This window comes from Barbus barbus (assembly GCF_936440315.1).
Source record: "Barbus barbus genome assembly, chromosome: 45".
NCBI classification, from domain to species: domain Eukaryota; kingdom Metazoa; phylum Chordata; class Actinopteri; order Cypriniformes; family Cyprinidae; genus Barbus; species Barbus barbus.
This window is the reverse complement of record NC_136723.1, coordinates 5209234-5229509: the sequence shown is the minus strand read 5'-3', so window position 1 is coordinate 5229509 and position 20276 is coordinate 5209234. Positions and strand designations below refer to the sequence as shown.

General features: G+C 36.9%; 3 protein-coding genes across 4 annotated transcripts; 1 reads left to right on the top strand and 2 right to left on the bottom strand.

Moving 5' to 3' along the window:
- Positions 1 to 370: 370 nt before the first annotated feature.
- hdhd2 (haloacid dehalogenase-like hydrolase domain containing 2) lies at positions 371 to 3824 on the top strand. 2 transcript variants are annotated; one of them, XM_079407786.1, is made up of 7 exons: positions 371 to 416; positions 1382 to 1490; positions 2143 to 2351; positions 2653 to 2737; positions 2851 to 3067; positions 3524 to 3587; positions 3678 to 3824. In XM_079407786.1, exons 2-7 carry the CDS (start codon positions 1390 to 1392, stop codon positions 3788 to 3790), a joined length of 789 nt encoding a protein of 262 aa, XP_079263912.1. In that variant the 5' UTR covers positions 371 to 416; positions 1382 to 1389; the 3' UTR covers positions 3791 to 3824. The 2 variants fall into 2 exon arrangements, with proteins under 2 accessions (XP_079263912.1, XP_079263913.1); XM_079407787.1 differs by having other exon boundaries at positions 381 to 416; positions 1388 to 1490.
- LOC306864079 (katanin p60 ATPase-containing subunit A-like 2) lies at positions 3649 to 14099 on the bottom strand. Its single transcript, XM_079407785.1, has 16 exons — positions 13975 to 14099; positions 10866 to 10936; positions 10578 to 10744; positions 10348 to 10384; positions 10148 to 10265; positions 9971 to 10069; positions 9769 to 9846; positions 9584 to 9661; positions 8404 to 8502; positions 5749 to 5812; positions 5495 to 5613; positions 5297 to 5388; positions 5061 to 5171; positions 4817 to 4979; positions 4337 to 4439; positions 3649 to 4237 (listed from the first exon to the last, which is right to left on the bottom strand). The coding sequence occupies exons 1-16, from the start codon at positions 14023 to 14025 to the stop codon at positions 4098 to 4100; spliced, it is 1590 nt and encodes a 529-aa protein (XP_079263911.1). The 5' UTR covers positions 14026 to 14099; the 3' UTR covers positions 3649 to 4097.
- A 336-nt stretch (positions 14100 to 14435) lies between these two features.
- LOC306864312 (sigma non-opioid intracellular receptor 1) lies at positions 14436 to 19832 on the bottom strand. Its single transcript, XM_079408258.1, has 4 exons — positions 19559 to 19832; positions 19121 to 19321; positions 15301 to 15393; positions 14436 to 15214 (listed from the first exon to the last, which is right to left on the bottom strand). Exons 1-4 carry the CDS (start codon positions 19701 to 19703, stop codon positions 14985 to 14987), a joined length of 669 nt encoding a protein of 222 aa, XP_079264384.1. The 5' UTR covers positions 19704 to 19832; the 3' UTR covers positions 14436 to 14984.
- Between the last annotated feature and the right edge of the window lie 444 nt (positions 19833 to 20276).

Here is a 20276-nt window from a genome sequence, read left to right as displayed (position 1 = left end):
ATTTAAATCAACACATAATAGAAATTATTCTGTTTTCATATTTTATTCATTAATACATTATTAAATAATGTATTACGCTAATAATGAACATTGGATGTATGTAAATAGTAAAACAACAGTAACAAACATTTTTAATATTGGTAAAAGAGATATGAAACGATGTTCTAACATGTTTTTATTCATTAAGTGACTAATCTGTCATATACAACCCTCTTAAATGATTATAAACTGCCAGACAGGGTGGAGAAAAGCCAATGTGCTCTTAGACAAAATAAATGAAATACTTCTACACATAATATATTAAAAGAGAACATAAAATAAATAGAAAACACGAAGTTATTAAGTAGATGCACGTGCTTTTTGGACAGGCATTTTTTAGGGCTACTAAATGTAAGACAGAAGGACCCCAGCAGGAAGTAAGTGTAGTTCATAGATATGTGTACAATAACTTCAATTACTCAAATGTGTTTTATGCTTTAACAGACATCCTTTCATCCTTTTTTATTAGTTTAAAATACAAATATGCACATCGTTTGGAAATGACTGAGCATGTTCTGTTTTTGTAGCTTTACATCGGGCTGTCATCTAATTAAACAGCTAAACGCAATCAGTCCCTCAAACACACTGCTCTATTTACACTATCTTTTACTTCGTTTTATTATTGAATGTTAGGTTCAAATATGCAAATGAGGCGTTATTTAATGAAATATGAATATGAATAAGAAACACTGGATGAAGTTATTTAATATTATTGACATATTAGAGTCAAAAGTTTTTAGGGAATTTTGGGTATCTCATTTTGTCACTCCATAATTCAGAAAATACTTAGAACAGACAGAAAACAATACATTTTCACAATTTTTGGGGAGTAAAATGTATATAATCAAGCAAATTATATATGAACAAATCCCTCTGTATAAACCTTCAGGATATAGACAGGAATAAATATGTAGAGTTTGGTGTGTGTAAGTGGTACTGAAGCGGAGAGATATGGCTAAATGTAGGAGAGAAAACTCATTTTGAGAAAACGGCCTTTAAAAATATGTATTGTAATTGAAATCTATTGACACACATAGATAAAGTGCTATAAAAGAAACACTTAACAGTGTCTTTTGGATGTTTTCTTTCCACTAGTCTGAAAATATACCAAAATGCCCAAAATCTCAAATTTGACAGGTGCATGAAAAAACCTGCAGTGTCTCCCCTTAAATAGCCTACATGCATGTGTTTGTATTTATAGAATAAGTATACACATATATTATGTAAACAAAAACTTTTATTTTGGATGCGATTAATCATTTGACAGCACTATTATCTATCTAATAAATAATAAGAAAGCTAAGTGAAGTGTCTGTCATATTATTCTATATGTGTGTGTGAGTTTCAGTGATGGCGTCTCGTCGCGCACTAAAAGCGGTTCTCATTGATCTGAGTGGGACTCTTCATATCGAGGATGCTGGAGTTCCTGGGGCGCAGGAGGCGTTAGCCCGGTCAGTTTGTTGAAATATCGGCCATTTGTGATCACTGTATACGTTTTTTTTAAATAGATGTGTTCACAAAGAGACAGTTCTGTCTGAAGAAATACTTTAGAGGTAAAAATAGTATTGACACATTTCACGAATTGATTCGATTTCGATTCGAACTCAACTCTTTTGAATATATATCAGGAACAGCATGTCATAATGCTGCAAATTGTACAAAACGGCATGTATTTTTTGAATTTCTTGATATTTTTAATATCAAATTGATAGTTTCATATCAAAATAAACAAAGGACAAAGTTTATTGCGATTAACAGATGGGAAGCCCACTTCAAATAATGTTTCTTGAAGTTTTGCTCACGTATCAACTAATAAACAGCATAGACTAAAAGATTGATCTTTGAATTTAAGTTATAGGCCTATATAAATTGCTATCAGTTCATCAACATGAAAATCAATTAAAAACAAATAAATCAACTAATCGACAGTATGCTGTATCAACAAATGGGTATTATTTCAAACACACTGCTTAAAGACATGTCTGCCAACCTGATATCAGCATTACAGATATGCAAATTACTATTTCAGTGCCATTTGTTATGTAGTTGAGAGATTTCATGTTTGGTGTTGCATAGAAACTAATTAGACATGTACTTGTCCAGATTAAGACAGGCTCCAGTTGCTGTAAAATTTGTGACCAACACCACGAAGGAATGTAAGAGGACCCTGTTTGAGCGACTGCGTCAGTTAAACTTTGACCTCCAGGAGCAGGAGATCTTCACATCACTCACTGCAGCCCGTAATCTTCTGGAGCAGAGAGCAGTGCGCCCCCTACTGCTGGTGGAGGATAGCGCTCTAGAGGACTTCACAGGTCAGCGTCTTGTTCAGTTATACACCTTATCTGAGGGAGATCAGACTTGACATTTTGAGCACCTAGCAACCAGTTAACAACACTTGGGCAACCATGATACACCCTAGCATCAAAGTAATGAGTAAAAAAGATGACAATAAATAAATAACAGGCAAAAATCTGTTTTTGAAAAAAAAAAAAAACTTTGTTTTCCATGTTTTTTTATATAGAAAACATGATGTTCTTTGAAAAATGTAATAAAATGTTTTCCATGTTTGTCATATAATGGTGTGTGTTGGTCTCATACTTTCCTATGTTGCAGGTTTGGAAACTTCAGATCCTAATGCTGTTGTGATTGGATTAGCACCTGACCACTTCAACTACCAGACACTCAATAAAGCCTTCCGGTAAACAATTACGGAAGATATTTATAGACCATCAAAACAACATGTAAATATTTGAATTCTCCCACTGAGTAGTTGAAATATTGCTTCTAATATTATCAGACTCATTTAATCAGACTCATTTTAGATGGTGCCCTCCTCATTGCCATCCATAAAGCACGATACTATAAAAGGAAGGACGGGTTGGCTTTGGGACCGGGTCCGTTTGTGACGGGTCTTGAGTATGCGACTGACACCCAGGCCACAGTGGTGGGTAAACCAGAGAAAGCCTTCTTCCTGGAGGCCTTACGAGATCTGAACTGCTCACCGGAGGAGGCTGTGATGATAGGAGACGTGAGTATGAATATGTATAGGACTGTAATATTTGGGTGAATCTTGGGTGAGTCTGGACAAGGATTATCCTTCACTCAAAAAATAAATAAATATATATATATATATTGCATGAAGAAAACAAAGTGTATTTTAGGACATTTATTAATATATTTTATAAAAAAAAAAAAAAACTATTGTATAAATATTATTAAGTCTATACACATCTTTTATATATAATCTTTTAGGTTTTACTAATCCTGTGGAGAACATTTCTGGGTCATAATATTCACATTAAAATAATCAAATTAAATCAAATCAATTGCACTAATAAAATTAGGCCTATTATTAATCACAATGCAAAAATCTTAATTTTCTTTATGCAAAATATTATTATTATTATTTTTGGTTTGTTTTATTGTTTATGAATTAGTTTGCCTTACAATTTAATCTGTCACCAACCAAACTGTTATTGCACAGGATGCCAGAGATGATGTTGGTGGGGCACAGAATGCAGGAATGCTGGGAATTTTGGTGAAAACTGGTAGGCTTCATTCTTAATATGCAATTCTGTTTTCATAATGTAGTCTTTTTTTTTTTTTTTTGGGTGCATAATCTTTAAATTTTTTTGCAGGTAAATACAGACCTGGTGATGAGGGTAAAATTAACCCGCCACCTCACCTGACGTGTGACAGCTTTCCAGAGGCTGTCAATCATATACTTGAAAATCTCTTAGGATCTAAATAACTGGAAAACTGACAATAAAGAAAAAGTAATATTGGTACTGTGTAGTTTTATTATTGTTTAACTGTCTCTTATAATGTCTCTGCTCTCCCTATGCATTTATTCTGATGTACTTAAAAGAAATAAAACAAAATCAAAACATGAACTGTGAAAATCAATATTAATTGATTATAATATTATATCGATAATATTTCCTTTAAAATGTTTTTCTAGTGAGAAACACAGCATGTTATTATAAAAACAGTAGGTAGTAGTGCGGTAAAAACATTTGTTGGTTGCTGTAATAATAGTCCATGCATTATGCTGGGTGTCAGACAGACTCGTACTCTTTCTCCCAGGCCGAGTATCTATCCATCAGACATCTGGCTGACGGTTTGGTGTGAGCAATCACCTCCAGGAAATCTGCTGTGGTCACAGTTTCTAGTTCAATAACCGGCATATTGGACTGACCTGTGAAGATGCATGGTGTAATGGAGACTGTGAATTGTGGGCAAAACAGGATTTCGTGATGAAACAGCAGTTTAATGTCGTTCAGAGCATATTTCTTACCTTCAATGTGATTTTCAAGGGCGTCAAAGATTTTTCGCACAGGTCTCATAGCGGCCTCCTTACACACTAACCTGATATCTGACCCGGAGTAACCTCCTGTCTTCTGAAATATCAGGACGTGAACATGTCAGGACAATTGTGTCAATAGCACAGTCTGTCTCTATCTATCTATCTATCTATCTATCTATCTATCTATCTATCTATCTATCTATCTATCTATCTATCTATCTATCTATCTATCTATCTAGTGCAGGGGTCATCAAACTTGATCCTGGAGGGCCGGTGTCCTGCAGAGTTTAGCTCCAACTTGCCTCAACACACCTGCCTGGAAGTTTCAAGTATACCTAGTAAGACCTTGATTAGCAGCTTCAGGTGTGTTTGATTAGGGTTGGAGCTAAACTCTGCAGGACACCGGCCCTCCAGGACTGAACTTGGTGACCCCTGATCTAGTGGATGTACCTCAGTCACGTATTTTCTCACCTGTGCCAGTGAGTCATAGTCCAGCTCTGTCCGTAGCTCCACCCCACCCGTGTTACTAACTGGAGGCAGCCAATGACTGATCATGGCTTGTCTGGCAGGGGCAGATGGGAGACCCACCAGTATCCGCTTCTCCAGTCTTCTCAGCATGGCATGGTCCAACTCCCTGAAGACAGATTAGAAAGATTATAAAGAAAACCATAACAAAAGAAAAAAAATATATTGTTTCCTCACAATCACTCCTTACCAAGGTAAGTTTGAGGCAGCAAGCACAAACACGAGATCGTTTGATCGTGCCAGTCCATCCATCTGAACTAGTAACTCCGTCTTCATCCTTCTACTGCCCTCGTGATCACCTCTTAAAGAGATGTAAAGAGCAAAACAGAAATTGTGTAATTTAATAGCTATGGATTGTGTACTAGGAGTGAGATTTTAGGTTGTTTTATATCTTTCTGTCAGTGAAAGTTACTGGCTCATGCTCACCCTTGGCCAACCCCTCGCTGGCTCATCACTGATTCCAGCTCATCCAAGAAAATGGTGGATGGAGCGTGATATCTTGCCAGCTCAAACAAAACCTGTCGAGAATCAGAACATGAGGAAAATAAATGTTTTGCTGAGCACAACCTTCTCATAAAACAATAAAAAAAAACACAAAACTGACAAAATAATGTGTCTTCTGACCCGAACCAGCTTCTCAGAGTCTCCCCTCCATTTGCTGACAATACTGGATGCAGAGATGTTGAAAAATGTTGTGTTGCACTCCGTGGCTACAGCTTTGGCCAGCATCGTCTTTCCTGTGCCTGATTTTTGAGGGGCAGTCATCACATTAAGATCATATTACATGCAAAATTAGTTATATATTTTTTATTTTCAGGGGTTGAATATTCATATTTTCACAAATGGATTTGTACAAACAGAAAACAGAAAGGTCAGACCTGGTGGTCCATACAGGAGTAAACCCTTCCATGGTGACAGAATTCCAGTGAACAGCTGCGGATACTGAAAAAAAAAGAAGGTAGGTCGATAGTGGTTAGAACTAGATGGTTGCTATGGTGCTTTAGGTGGTTGTTGGGGTGTTTCTAGGTTATCTGGGGGTTGCTAGGTGGTACTTCTAGGCAGTTGTTCTAGGTGAGTAATATTTGTCATTTTTAAAATATTCTTAATGTGATCGTAAGTATGTTGTTATGTTTTCACTGTTTTTTTTTTTTTTTTGTGGTTGTTAAGACACTTTAAGGTGGCTGTTACTTGATAGGGCGTTCTGGCAGCCATTCGCCAGTTGGTTGCTATAATGTTTTGGTGGTGGTCACTAGGGTGTCGCTAGGCAGCTGCTACAGTTTTCTAAGTGGCTGTACACATCTAGGTGGTTGCTATGTTGCTTTGTCACAATTATTAGGATTTGTGTTGCTTGGGTATTCTGAATGGGTTCTAAGGCATTGGTAGGCAGTTTCTAAGGTGTTTTAAATGACTGCAAGTGTGCTGCTAGGTTGTTGCTATGGTGCTGTATGTATTTTTTAGAAAGCTGATATTGAATTCTGGGTGCATTGCTAGGTCGTTGCTAGGCATGTGCTAGGGTGTTTTGGATGGCTATCAGTGTGTTGCTAGGTTATTGCTGTGGTTCTCTGTTTGTTACAGCATTGTTTTAAGTGGTTATTAATTGGTTACTAGTGTGTTATGAGTGGTCACTTGGGTCTTTTGTATGGTTGCTTTGCCATGGTTACTAGGTGGTTGTTGTTTGGCATATTACTAAAGTGTTCTTGGTATTTGCTAAGCAGTTGCTAGGTGTTTTCTAATATGTTTTCTAGGTGTGTTGCTAGGCTGGCTGTTGCCATGGTGCTATATATGGTCGCTAGAGAGCTGAATTTGTGTTGCGGGTGGTTGTTGCAGCATTTATAAGGTGTTCTGAGTTGTTTCCAGCTGGTTGCAGTGGAGTTCTGGGTGGCTGTTAGTGCATTGCTATATGGTTGCTAGGCAGTTGCTAGGGGTTTCTAGGTGGTTGCTAAGCATATGCTTGTGGAAGTTTCTAAGGATGTTGTAATTTGGTGGTTGTTAGCATTGAAATGCTGTTTTGGATCATTTCTGGTTGGTTGCTATAATGTTCTGGGTGGTTACTAGAGTGTTGCTAGGGGTTGCTACAGTTTTCTGAGAGGCTTGTGTTAGACATATTGTGTTCTAATCATCAGTTACTAGGGTGTTCTGGGCGGTTACTAAGGCGTTGTTAGGTGATTGCTTTGCTTTAAGATGCTCTAAGTTGCTATTTTTTTCCTAGGTTGTTGTTAGGTTGTTAGGCATGTTGCTGTGGGGCTTTATTATGATTGCTAGGATTGTTAGGTTGTTAGGCATGTTGCTGAAGGGGCTTTGTCATGGTTGCTAGGGTTGTTAGGCATGTTGCTATGGGCTCTGTCACAGTTGATAGGATTGTTAGGTCGTTAGGCATTTTACAATGGGGCTTTGTTACGGTTGCTAGGAATGTTAGGTCATTAGGCATCTTGCAATGGGGCTTTGTTACGGTTACTAGGATTGTAAGGTTGTTAGGCATGTTGGGTAGTTACTAGGTCATTGCTAGGTGGTTTAAGAATTTCTAAGTTGCTGTAAGTCAGTTGCTAGGCTGGTTGTTGCTGTGGTGCTAGTAAGCTCCTACGGTGTTCTGGGAGGTTTCTTGCTGGTTGCAGTGGAGTTGTGCATGCCTGTTAGTCCATTGCTAGGTGGTTGCTAAACATGTGCTAGGCTGTTCTGGAAGGTTATTGGGACATTACAAGGACGTTTCCAAGGATTTCATAATCCTTGTTTGTTGGAGTGGTTGTTAGAGCATTGATAGGGTGTTCTGGATAACTGCTAGTTAGTTTCTACAATGTTCTGGCTGGTTACTAGGGTGTTGCTAGGTGGCTGCTAAGGTTTTCTGAGTGCCTGTAAGAGTGTTGCTAGGCTGTTGCTGTTGTGCTCTAATATTTAAGGTACTGATAAGGTGTTTTGGGTGGTTGTTAGTTGGTTGCTGTGGTGCTCTGAATGGTTGTTATTTGGCTACTAAGGTGTTATAAGTGGTTGCTAGTGAGATTTCACGGATAATCAATATTGTTTGTTGACTTCACGCTAAGGTGAATAACAAAAACTAATATTTTCATCGACCAATTAACTGTCAGACACCACTTTATCTTAATCTAATACATGATAAGGTCCAAGTATTGACAAAACCAAGCCTCAAAATGTCCTTTAGCATAATGTTATGTAATCATATTCTTCATACAGTTTTTACTTTATGTGCTACAAGCAAAAAAAAGATGCACCAACAGAATTTCCAGGCAATCCTGTATGACAGCACGCTCCTTCACCACATGATTGAGTCGGGGAAGACAAATAATGTTTGCATTTCCTGTTTGTCAGGAGCGTATTGTGGATTTGTAGTCATCAGCAGAGAGGCCAGAGATGAGGCAGAGATGTGAGCGGTCAGATTGGATGGTATTCAGGTATAGATTTCATGTCATCTTAAGAAATAACCCTGAGCCCGGCTTTCCTCTAGCTGTTAGTGGAGATGTATTCAGAATCGAAGGCAGGCGGCAGCTTGAGAAATACCAAAGTGTTTAGCAGCCAAGCACCTTAATGGGGTAGACGACAGCTTCTTTGACTAATCGCTTGGCAGCCTCCAGGCCTATAATGTCGTCCCAGCGCACGTTGGGGTTGTGTAAATAGATATCCTTTATGAAGAGACAGGAGAGAAAGATGAAATGGAGTGCTTCAATAATACATGTTCCAGCTTGTGTATGTATCTGCACACACACACACACACACACACACACACACAATGATATTGGGATGTGTCACACTATATAATAAAACAGACTGTATGCTGCTCTCTAGTGTTGAATCAGTGTTGGAATTGCACAGTATTTTTCATTATCAGAAATTTATGTAAAATATTACAAATGAATGAAGATGAAGGATATTTTAGACCCACCAAGATATTTTGCATTGGGACATTAGTTTTATGACATTTCCCCTCCCAGTTCTCATATAGTGGCAAAAACAAACAAACCAAAAAAAAAAAAAAAACCTATGCTATTAATTGTGGTGCTTTTTGTTGATTGTGAAGTAAAAATAAAAAATAGATTGTTGCACTCAGTTACAAAAGTAATGCTTCAAGTGCATGAAACAAAAATAAAATATATATAAAAAAAACAAAAAAAAAAAAAAAAAATATATATATATATATATATATATATATATATATATATATATATATATATATATATCACTGCACTTTCTTCACTTTGCAGATGTGAATATATATAGTTTTTAAAATGTACCGTAATTTGTTCACTTTGCAAAAGTGTGTGTATATAATTTCTTTTCTACTGAGATTTTAGTAGTTAATCTTTATTCAGTGTGTGGACAGTAATTTCAATTTACACAGTAATTTAAAAACATGATTTTGTCAATATAGATTGATTTCGTATTGTGTACTGTATTACTGTATTGAAACTATAATACAAATAATCATTGAGTAAAATTTAAATTATCAAAAAAGAAAAGAAACAAACAAACAAAAAAGCTTTATGATCGTGTGTATTGTGGGGGAATGTGCTTAACTGTCAATAAAATAATATCACATTTCCAAAATAAATAAATAATAGTAGTCCTGAAAAGGCTTCATTGTCTTCATGCTAAGTGTATTTTTTTAATATTACTTTAATGGTAAAATGACAGACTTCATAATATTTCCCTAATATAGCACCAAACTGTCATACAAGGGAAGTAATTTCATAAACATTGACTTACTCTGCTAATAACCGCTGCAAGTTCCCTCATGTCACTGTTCATCCCAATGAAGGCACTTATGGGTTTCAGCAAACGCTCCTGTCAGACAAAAGGATGAGGGATGTTTCAGAATAATTTTCTATCACAGCTGCTTCCAGCAGAGCTTCAGTTGCTTTGAACTTGAATGAAACATACAGTTGACCTACAGAGAAATCTGTGCAGGGCAGGACTGAGTCGTTAGCGGCACCTTTAACTGCATCAGGAATCAGACTCCTGCAATCAACCTGATGAAGAAAGAAAGAGAGTCATATGGGTTTTGAACTACATGAAGGGGAGTACAGTACATGATGACAAATATTCTTTTTTTGAGGCAAATGTTTGAATAAACAATCCTTAAAAATGAAAGACCTTTCTCATGTGTGTTCCCTCTTCTGTCCCGTTCCTGATGAGAGGAGACACATTCAGACCGAACCCTGATGCGTCCGCAGGCGTCAGCTGCTCTCCTTCCTGGACAGATCACGCAAAGTGACTCTTTATTGTTTATAGAGAATATAATAGTCCAAAAAATGATGTTTGTAGACTTACACTGGATTTGCTGATGTCTCTTGCTGTTAGTTTAGATTCAGTCTTTTTAACAGTGTTTCTGGATGGAGGTCGCTGGATGGAGTTGATTCTTGGGAGTGTGCGACAGGATGATGAAATCCTGTCACAAATGAATACACAAATGGTGAATCAACATTTTACTGAGTCTCTCAATGTTCTTGTGATAAAAATACTGTACATACCTTCTTTTACCACAGCTCTTTACAAGCCGACTCTCTCCTATAAAGACAAAATGACATTACATAGTAACCGTTATTAATAGTATTAACAGGTATTATTACACTATATATTGCTTAACAATTCATTTTTTAATGTACATGCAAAAACATTCTCTCTCTATATATAATTATAATAATAAAAAAAATACAACAATATTTATGAAGTTTTACAGAAGTTAAGAGTAAAATCTCACCTTTTTCTGTCAGTTTCTTTGTCAGTTTGGGATATTTCTGAAACTTTATTAAATAATAACTCTCATATTCCATAAGAACGGTCTCCAAGTCAACGTTATCACACACCTCAAAATGGCATAAAGCAAAACTGCTTTCTTTCTCTAAGGCTTTAGCTGAATCCATATACCTGTTCAGTCAAAAAAGAAATTACTTCAATGTATTTTACACTTATGTCTTTTCTTTAATTTAGAGTCATTTAATGTTCATGCCATTTGAAGAATTATTTTTTTTTTTTTTTTAGATCTCACCCCTCCTCCATTAAATGATGATAAATCAAAACCAGCAAATTTCTCCTGCGCGTTTCTGTTCTTAGTTCCTCCTAAGAAAAGAAATTCATAAAACGTTTATATACAATTACATCAACAAACTAAATGTGTCACGACTTTAATATGGTTAGGCTTTTCATCTAGACGCCCAGAACTGAGATACAATGACATTTTTCGTTATTTTTATTTTGCTTTAATATTCGTGTTATTTATTGGTGTCTTTGTAGTTTGTGTATTAGGCCTTCTTCTACCTACATTTAATTGCAAGATTCGTAGAAAAGGAGATATGGGACATTAATCGATTTAGAGGGGTATTAAGACCCTGTTTCTAATAAGTACAAGAAATGAATGGTCAGTTCTTATATGGGACGTCCCATACTATATGCACACCTCATATGAAACCATTTAACTGCAACGTTCTCGAGATATGGGACATTATTTGATTTAGAGGGGTATACAGACACCATTTCTTATAAGTAGAAAAAAACAATAGTCAATTCTTATATGGGACGTCCCATACTATATGCACACCTCATATGAGACCATTTTACTGCAGTGTTTTTGAGATATGGGACATTATTACATTTTAGAGGGCTATGAAGTCCTTATTTCTAATAAGCAGAAGAAATGAATAGTCAAGTCTTTTACGGGACGTCCCGTACTATATGCACACCTCATATTAATAATTTTTACTACACCGTTTTGAAGAAATGTTGCATTTTTCTACTTCATAGGGCTTCTAATAAGTTGAAGAAAAAAATGATCAGTTCATATATAAGACGTCTCATGCTATATACTGTACATACCTCATATAAAACCTTTTTACTGTAGCGTTTTACTGCAGAGTAATGTGCTATTGTTTCATTTCAGAGTCCCGAAAACACCCCATTTCTAATAAGAAGAATGGACGATCAGTTCTTATATGGGACATCCCATATTTTATGCACACCTCATATGTTATTATAACATATGAATATTATTTCATTTTAGACGGCTACAAAGATCTCATTTTTGGCTAGGTAGAAGCTATATGAAGCTATTTTGCTGAGATATTTTAGAGAAATGTACCATTATATTTTACTTCAAAGGCTTGCAGAGAAGTGTAATCTACATGCAATTAAGAACAAAAACAGTTGATTCTTATAAGTCATTTCCCATCTTCTATACATACATTTTACTTTATCATTTTTAAAGTGCATGCTATTATTTCAATTATAGAATTATAAAACTGTACATTTATGCTTTCTAATAAGCACAAAAAAAATCAACAACCAATTCTTATAAGGGACCTCCCATACTACCTGCACCCTTTATATTAAAAACATTTTACTGTAGCAATTTGCAGTTCAAAGTCAAGAAAATTCTCAGACATTGCACAATTTTTCCAGTATTTAAAACTAGAAATATTATTTCAAATAAGTAAAAAAAGGCTATTTCTCCTACGTTTTCAGCACACCTAATGAGAAGTCTGTGTACTGTGGCAGTTTGAAGTTGCATACATCCGAATTCAACAAAGTTCTTAAAGACAGTACATTATTTCTCCAATTGTGAGGCTTATAGAAACATCAGTATAAATATGCAGATACAAATAATGGCACAGCTAAAATGAAGTCCCACACTGTCAGAACTGTCACACTATACCTCACACAGTTCCAGAACACTTAATACAGAGTCTTTGCTCTGGAGCAGTTTGGAACATGGATGGGTCATAGCGTACGCCCAGTCTTGCTTCCGGAGATCTCACTAAAGGTTCAGCTCCAAACCTAATCTAATTAAGAGTCAGGAACAATAGTTACAGGCAGGCTTGTTGGAGCAGGACTGACACTGAACTCTGCAGGAAGGTAGATCTCCTGAAAAAGGATTGGGTACCCCTCATGTATTATGTGCCTTTTAGAAAATAGACAGTGGTTCTACTTCTTTGGTTAAATAGCATTTTGTTGTATTTGTTGTATTCAGATGCATGCTATGTCCACGACACATAGCCCTCTAAATCGAATCATGTGCCATATCTCGAAAACGCTGCAGTAAAATGGTCTCATATGAGGTGTGCATATAATATGGGACGTCCCATATAAGAATTAACTATAGTTTTTTTTCTATTTATTAGAAATGGGTGGTTTATACCCAGTGCTCGAATTGAATCAAGTCTTATGGGGGGTCCCCACCATCAGACTTTTTTTTTTTTTTTGGTGGGGGTTAGTCTCGCAATATACAATTTATACAAAATAAACAATATATTTGATCATAATATGCATAACTATATACTATTTAATGTTGCATAACAAAGAGAGATAAACTACTATTCTTCTTTTAAATGGCTTACTCCAAGTAAAAATGTCTGAGGGACCCCCCCAAGTCTATTTTTTTACTTCTTATGGGGGGTCCCTAATGCCTTATGGGGGGTCCCGGATCCCCCCAGCCCCCCTTCAATTCGAGCAGTGTTTATACCCCTCTAAATTGAATAATGTCCCATATCTTGTTTTCTACGAATCTTTCAATGATTTGAAAGGTAGATAAATATAGTAACACAGAACCGTCAAAGACACCAATAAATAACACGAATATTAAAGCAGAAGTACTAAAAAAATTTAATAAATAAAAAAATTTAATCCTGCAATTACCGTAATCATAGTAATACTAATAATTTCAGTAGCGGTTGGCTTGACCGCAGTCCTATATTGCGGGGAATCTGTGTGAATATTAATTGTTACTCAAACTGATACACTTTAGCTGTAACAGATATTAGAATTGATATTGATTAATATTTTTGGCGCCAAATCTTACATTAGAGGAAGTGCAAAGACAGCATGACCGGTTGCTATAGCAACACAGGACTCAATGAATGTAAACACGCGTATTTAGTAACAAACTAGCCATCTTGCTAATGGTCAAATCATTTTATCCGAAAGGCTATTTAAAGGCACTCGACTTCATTCGCACTCAAAATACTTATATTTATACACTCTTTCCTCTATACACGCAGTTAACGTTACACGAATATTTGCTCAACACATTGCAGTTAATGGTGTGAAATCGTAGAGAACTAAATTCAGCACGACAGCTACAACAACAGCTTGATTTCAGCACTCACCGCCTCTCGGGCCTGATTAGCAGTCCTTATGGCTTGATAAGAGAGATCCATGCTAAGACACACACACACACAAACACACACACATACACAGTGACAGCAGCGAGCTGAAGCGAACGAGCGCGCGTGCGTGTGCGCGTGTCCCTGATACTGCCGCTGATCACCAACATATACATTATATAATTATAATATGCAAAATTACATGCACTACCGGTCAAAACATTTGGAATTATGCTCACCGAGGCTGCAAACATTTAATAAAATATCCAGTAAAATTCGTAATGTTGTGAATATTTGTTACAATTTATAGCTTTTTTTGTTTTTTATTTTGCTGCTTAATATTTTTGTATGTATATATATATATATATATATAACAAATGCTTCTTCAGCAGCAAATCAGCATGTAAAAACAACAACAACGCCAATTGTTTGTAAATGTCAATTAAAAAAATAATCTGTGCATTATGGAAAATAATTACCTTTTTTGTCACATTTCTTATTTGACAGATATAACAGAATAAATTCTAAATAACTGAATAAAAGACTTATTCGACAATACTAATTAATATGTTTATTCTGGAGCGACTTCAGGCTGAACAGGAGACAGGTCAGTTTTGAACAATGTATCTTATGAAAAAAATAAAGCAACAATTAATATTCACAGTATAGTAAAGGTGCAAAGAGTGTGATCTGGAAATACAGAAAACTACTTTTTTTTTTATCCATACCTCGTAATAACCGTTTCTGGACAGTATTGAGCTGCTAAAACATCTTGCCACATTCAAACACAGACACTGGACCACAAACAGCGTGCTGACAAAACTGTGTTTCACCTTTAGAAAAGACATTTGATAAACTCTTTGTACAGTGTGGAAGATAAAACTTTAATCGTTGGAAAAGTAATTACATTAAGTGCTTTCCATACATCCAATTCAACAAGTCGTCGGTTCTCCATTAGCAAGCGAACAGCTGATGTTGTCATCAGTTATCAGAATAACACAGGGACGTGTGTTTCAGAGGACGCCGGTGTTAGTGAGGAAAGTGCTAGCCTCCAGGATCATACTCTTCACATAGACACGTACAGTATAAAACAGTGTTAGAAAGTCCTGGGTGCTGAAGACTGTATCGGCCAGAGCGAATCCCAGCGTGGAGGGAATGAATCCTCGGCCGTACTCCACCATCCACGTCCCGGCGCTCCACTGCACTGACGTGGCCTCTCCCGCCGCATGCACGATAGTGTCTCCTGCCACAACAAACACAGGCTTCACGCCTCAGATCGGAGAGCACTGTTAGACTGAAGTGTGTGTTGGTGACGTGTGGTGGTTGTACCTGGATAGTAAGTCTCGCTTTTAGTGGTTCCTTCTTTCCATTGCCTGAACGTTCCAGAAATGATAGTGTCTGATATTTCTGCCCAGTAACGACCTGAAGGAGATACAAATAAGAAAGGAATGTGAAAATACAAGAAATCCTAATGTGGCAAAACTACATTTACTGTAGGAGCACACCTATGGTGTGGGGAAAGAAATGCATGCATGTATATACAGGGGGGGAAAAAAAATATTTGATCCTATGCTGATTTTGTACGTTTGCCCTGACAAAGAAATGATCAGTCTATAATTTTAATGGTAGGTTTATTTGAGCAGTGAGAGAACAACAAAAAATCCAGAAAAACGCATTTTAAAAAAAAGTTATAAATTGATTTGCATTTTAATGAGTGAAATAAGTATTTGACCCCTTCTCAAAACATGACTTAGTACTTGGTGTCAAAACCCTTGTTGGCAATCACAGAGGTCAGATGTTTCTTGTAGTTGGCCACCAGGTTTGCACACATCTCAGGAGGGATTTTGTCCCACTCCTCTTTGCAGATCCTCTCCAAGTCATTAAGATTTCGAGGCTGACGTTTGGCAACTCGAACCTTCAGCTAGATTTTCTATAGGATTAAGGTCTGGAGACTGGCTAGGCCACTCCAGGACCTTAATGTGCTTCTTCTTGAGCCACTCCTTTGGTGCCTTGGCCGTGTGTTTTGGGTCATTGTCATGCAGGAATACCCATCTACGACCCATTTTCAATGCCCTCGCTGGCTTCAATGCCCTGGCCGGCTTCAATGCCCTGGCCCTGACAGTACATGCCCCGTCCATCATCCCTTTGATGCGGTGCAGTTGTCCTGTCCCCTTAGCAGAAAAACACCCCCAAAGTATAATGTTTCCACCTCCATGTTTGAGGGTGGGGATGGTGTTCTTGGGGTCATAGGCAGCATTCCTCCTCCTCCAAACACGGCGAGTTGAGTTGATGCCAAAGAGCTTGAGTTTGGTCTCATCTGACCACAACACTTTCACCCAGTTCTCCTCTGAATCATTGGCAAGCTTCAGACGGGTCTGTACATGTGCGTTCTGGAGCAGGGGGACCCTGCGGGCGCTGCCGGATTACAGCCCTTCATGGAGTAGTGTGTTACCAATTGTTTTCTTGGTGACTATGGTCCCAGCTGCCTTGAGATCATTGACAAGATCCTCCCATGTAGTTCTGGGCTGATTCCTCACCGTTCTCATGATCATTGAAACTCCACGAGGTGAGATCTTGCATGGAGCCCCAGACTGAGTGAGACTGACAGTTATTTTGTGTTTCTTCCATTTGAGAATAATCGCACCAACTGTTGTCACCTTCTCACCAAGCTGCTTGGTGATGGTCTCGTAGCCCATTCCAGCCTTGTGTAGGTGTACAGTCTTGTCCTTGACATCCTTGGACAGTTGTTTGGTCTTGGCCATGGTGGAGAGTCTGGAATCTGATTGATTGATTGCTTCTGTGGACAGATGTCTTCTCTTTAAGAGAGTGCTCCTAATCTTAGATCCTTACTTGTATAAAAGACACCTGGGAGCCAGGAATCTTGTTGATTGATAGGGGATCAAATACTTATTTGATGCATTAAAATGCAAATCAATTTATAACTTTTTGAAATGCGTTTTTCAGGATTTTTTTTGTTATTCTGTCTCTCGTTGTGCAAATAAACCTACCATTAAAATTATAGATATTATGATCATTTCTTTGTCAGTGGGCAAACGTACAAAATCAGCAGAGGATCAAATAATTGTTTTCCCCCCACTGTGTGTGTGTGTGTGTGTGTGTGTGTGTATGCGTATGTGTATATGTATATACATATAACATAAATGTGACCCTGGACCACAAAAGCAGTCATAAGTAGCACAGGTGTATTTGTACTGTAGCAATAGCCAACAATAAATTGTACGGGTCAAAATTATTGATTTGTTTTATGCCAAAAATAATTAGGATATTAAAGGGGTCCTATTATGCTTTTTCACTTTTTGAATTTTAGTCAGTGTGTAGTGTGTATGTTTGGGCATAAAACGATCTACAAAGTTACAATTCTCAAAGTCCACTCCAAAGGGAGATATTTCGCTTAAAAAAAAAATCCCTTTTCAAAAACTACAACGAACGGCTTGTTTGGACTACAAAGTTGATTCCTGTATTTATGACATCACAAATTGTAAATCCCGCCTACAGAAATTTGAATGGTTGGGGTCTAAGGAGCACTGGACATTTCAAAATCGAAACCCAGTGCGGTTGTTTTTATATCACTGTATTTCTGATGGAAACCAACTATTTTCAGAACATTTTGGATGTCATTTTCATTTAATGTTACATATATTGTCTGATAAAGCAGTGTTTGTGAGCGGAGCTCTGTTTTGTGTACAGCGTTACTCTCCCGCTCCAACAGCACCTCCTGCTGGCAGAGAATTCATTTGCATATGCGGCCACAAATAGTGTACGTCTGTGGGACTATGGTATAAATAAATTCAACTGTAACGGTTTCAGTGCAATTCATGTTATAATGTTAGAATTAAAGAACAATAAACAATACATATTACCATTGCACTTATCTGTACATAGTCAATGCAGTTATTTTTAAGCTGTTGTTGACATCCCATATAAAACGTGATTTAGCCAAAAACAACAACTATAACATTACCACTTTAATATGTCTTGCAATTTCCATGCATGCAAAGGTTCTGCGCGATCATCTTGTTCAATATTCCCGGGGTCTGAACTGATATGGCGATATTGACTAACTTGCTGTTCTGGCAAGGGGCGGGGCAATACTGAAATGCGTCTAAGCTGTTTACCAATCACAATGCACTGGGACAGGTAACCAATCACAACACATTTCGTTTTTCAGAAGGAGGGCCTTCATCAAACTCGAAACTAATCGAGTCGTTTGTGTCAGGCTGGGGAGAAAGGTATTATAATAATGTAAATTATGTGAAAAATAATGTGATTTTCTTACCACCAAGCATGAGAGCATGCTTTTTTACAAAGTCTTGATTTTGTTTTGGGGGTGTACTAGAACAAAAAAAAAACTGACCTTTATTTACCCTCACAAATAATTAAAATTAGAACAGTGCATTTTAGTATTATTTATACAGTTTTTTGCTAAGATTTTGAAATAGCCTTATTTATATTTGTAGTTATTATATTAGTCATTATTTATATAAGCCATTAATATTTTTATATTCATATATATATATATATATATTCTTTTTTAAATTAGCTTTTGGATTTTAATATTTCTATGTACCTTTATTTTACTTAATTTGCATTTTTAATTATTTAAATTACTTTATTTTTTCAATTAGTAGCACAGGCAACATTTTTAATGTTCGTAAAAAAAAATTAAGTACATGGTTTTCATCTAATATTAATATTTTATAGATCGATTTGAAATAAAACATACTATTTAAACTGTCAATAAATTAATAAAATTAAAAAGACAGAAAGAAAATTACAAATATAGTTTTATAGTAATTTTAGTAATACTTCAACTTATTTTATTTTAGTTAGAAGCCAAGGCAAAACTCCGCCTCCACCACCAAAAATAAACAAATAAATAAAAAATTGTGAATACAGAAAATGTTACAGTATTTTTTCATAGCAAGAGTAAAAATTTATGAATTCATATTCTAAATAATATTGCTATTCTAAATAATATTTCCAACAAGTTCATTAGAATTTAGTGCTTAATTAAAAAATATTGTTGCAGTGCAAAAAAGTCATAATGATCCTATAGTAGTGTTTATTTGATATCTTTCTTTCTTTTGATTTTGAGGACAAACATGCCCTGGAGATGTTCCTGACCCACCTGAATGCCCGCCCGTGTCCACGGCTGTCCCGAACAGCAGCACATACTCTGTGAGAGAAGCGTGCAGCAGACACATGGAGCCCATCCAGCCGCCCGCATTCACAAACACCCACTGCAGGTCCTCATCGGGCAGGATGTGACCCGGATACCTCTTCCTCAGCTCCACCACCACCTTGGAGAAGGCCTGCTCGTGGTCCTGGCCTGTGGCACACAGTTTTATTAGGTTTAGACATCTATCAGACAAGTTAGGAAGAGTCATTACTGGACAGTTATGCTATTAGATGTGGTATTTGCTCAAAACAACTCTTTTAGGGAGACACTATGGCCATCTGAAGCTCTGTGTTGCTATATATAAGAGCTATATAGAAACCAATTCCTGCAATATCTTAGCAACAGATATAACTTCAGAATAGAAACAGGTTTTGAGTGTTTACTCACCTGCATACTGTCTGGCTAACTTGGCAACATCTTCTTTTGTAAAGACATATTGTTTATTTGCCATCCAATATCTTATAAACTGAACTGTCAACACCAGAAACCCGAGAACCACCACCGCTTTTAGAAGAAGTCTTATTACACACATCGTAATCCGGGCACAAACGACTGTTTAGAAGTAAACCGCTGTCTAAGATTGCAAAACACATTAAAAAGACTTCATTCAGACACACAGCATGGCATACATAAAGCTGACGTGAGGTGACGTCACGTCTGCGTCAACCAATCGGCTGCCACAAACGGCGAGGTCTAGTCCAATGAAATCGCTCAGAACGCTACACGGAAGAAGGCGGAGCGTCATTATCCTCAATAAGCCACCAAAATACGCAAAGCAGCTTTTATTGAAATAGTGAAATATATAGAATAAATGAATTTATTTATGTATGTGGTATTATTTATCTTCTCGGGGAGTCTGTAAACAGTGCTAGCACTGATCGGTTTATTCATCTTTAAAAGCCACATACTGCGTTTTATTTGCGCAGCGCTGTTCGCTTGAGGACACTTAGGAGGAAGATCAGATGAAAACTCGAGACTCTAGAAAGAAACAATTCATGTTGTAAACCTGTAACAGGTGATCGGGTATATTTCGTAACCACAGGGTAAGATGGACAGTATCAGTAAACCCACGTTTGATCCTAAAGTTGAGGAATGTTTTGACACA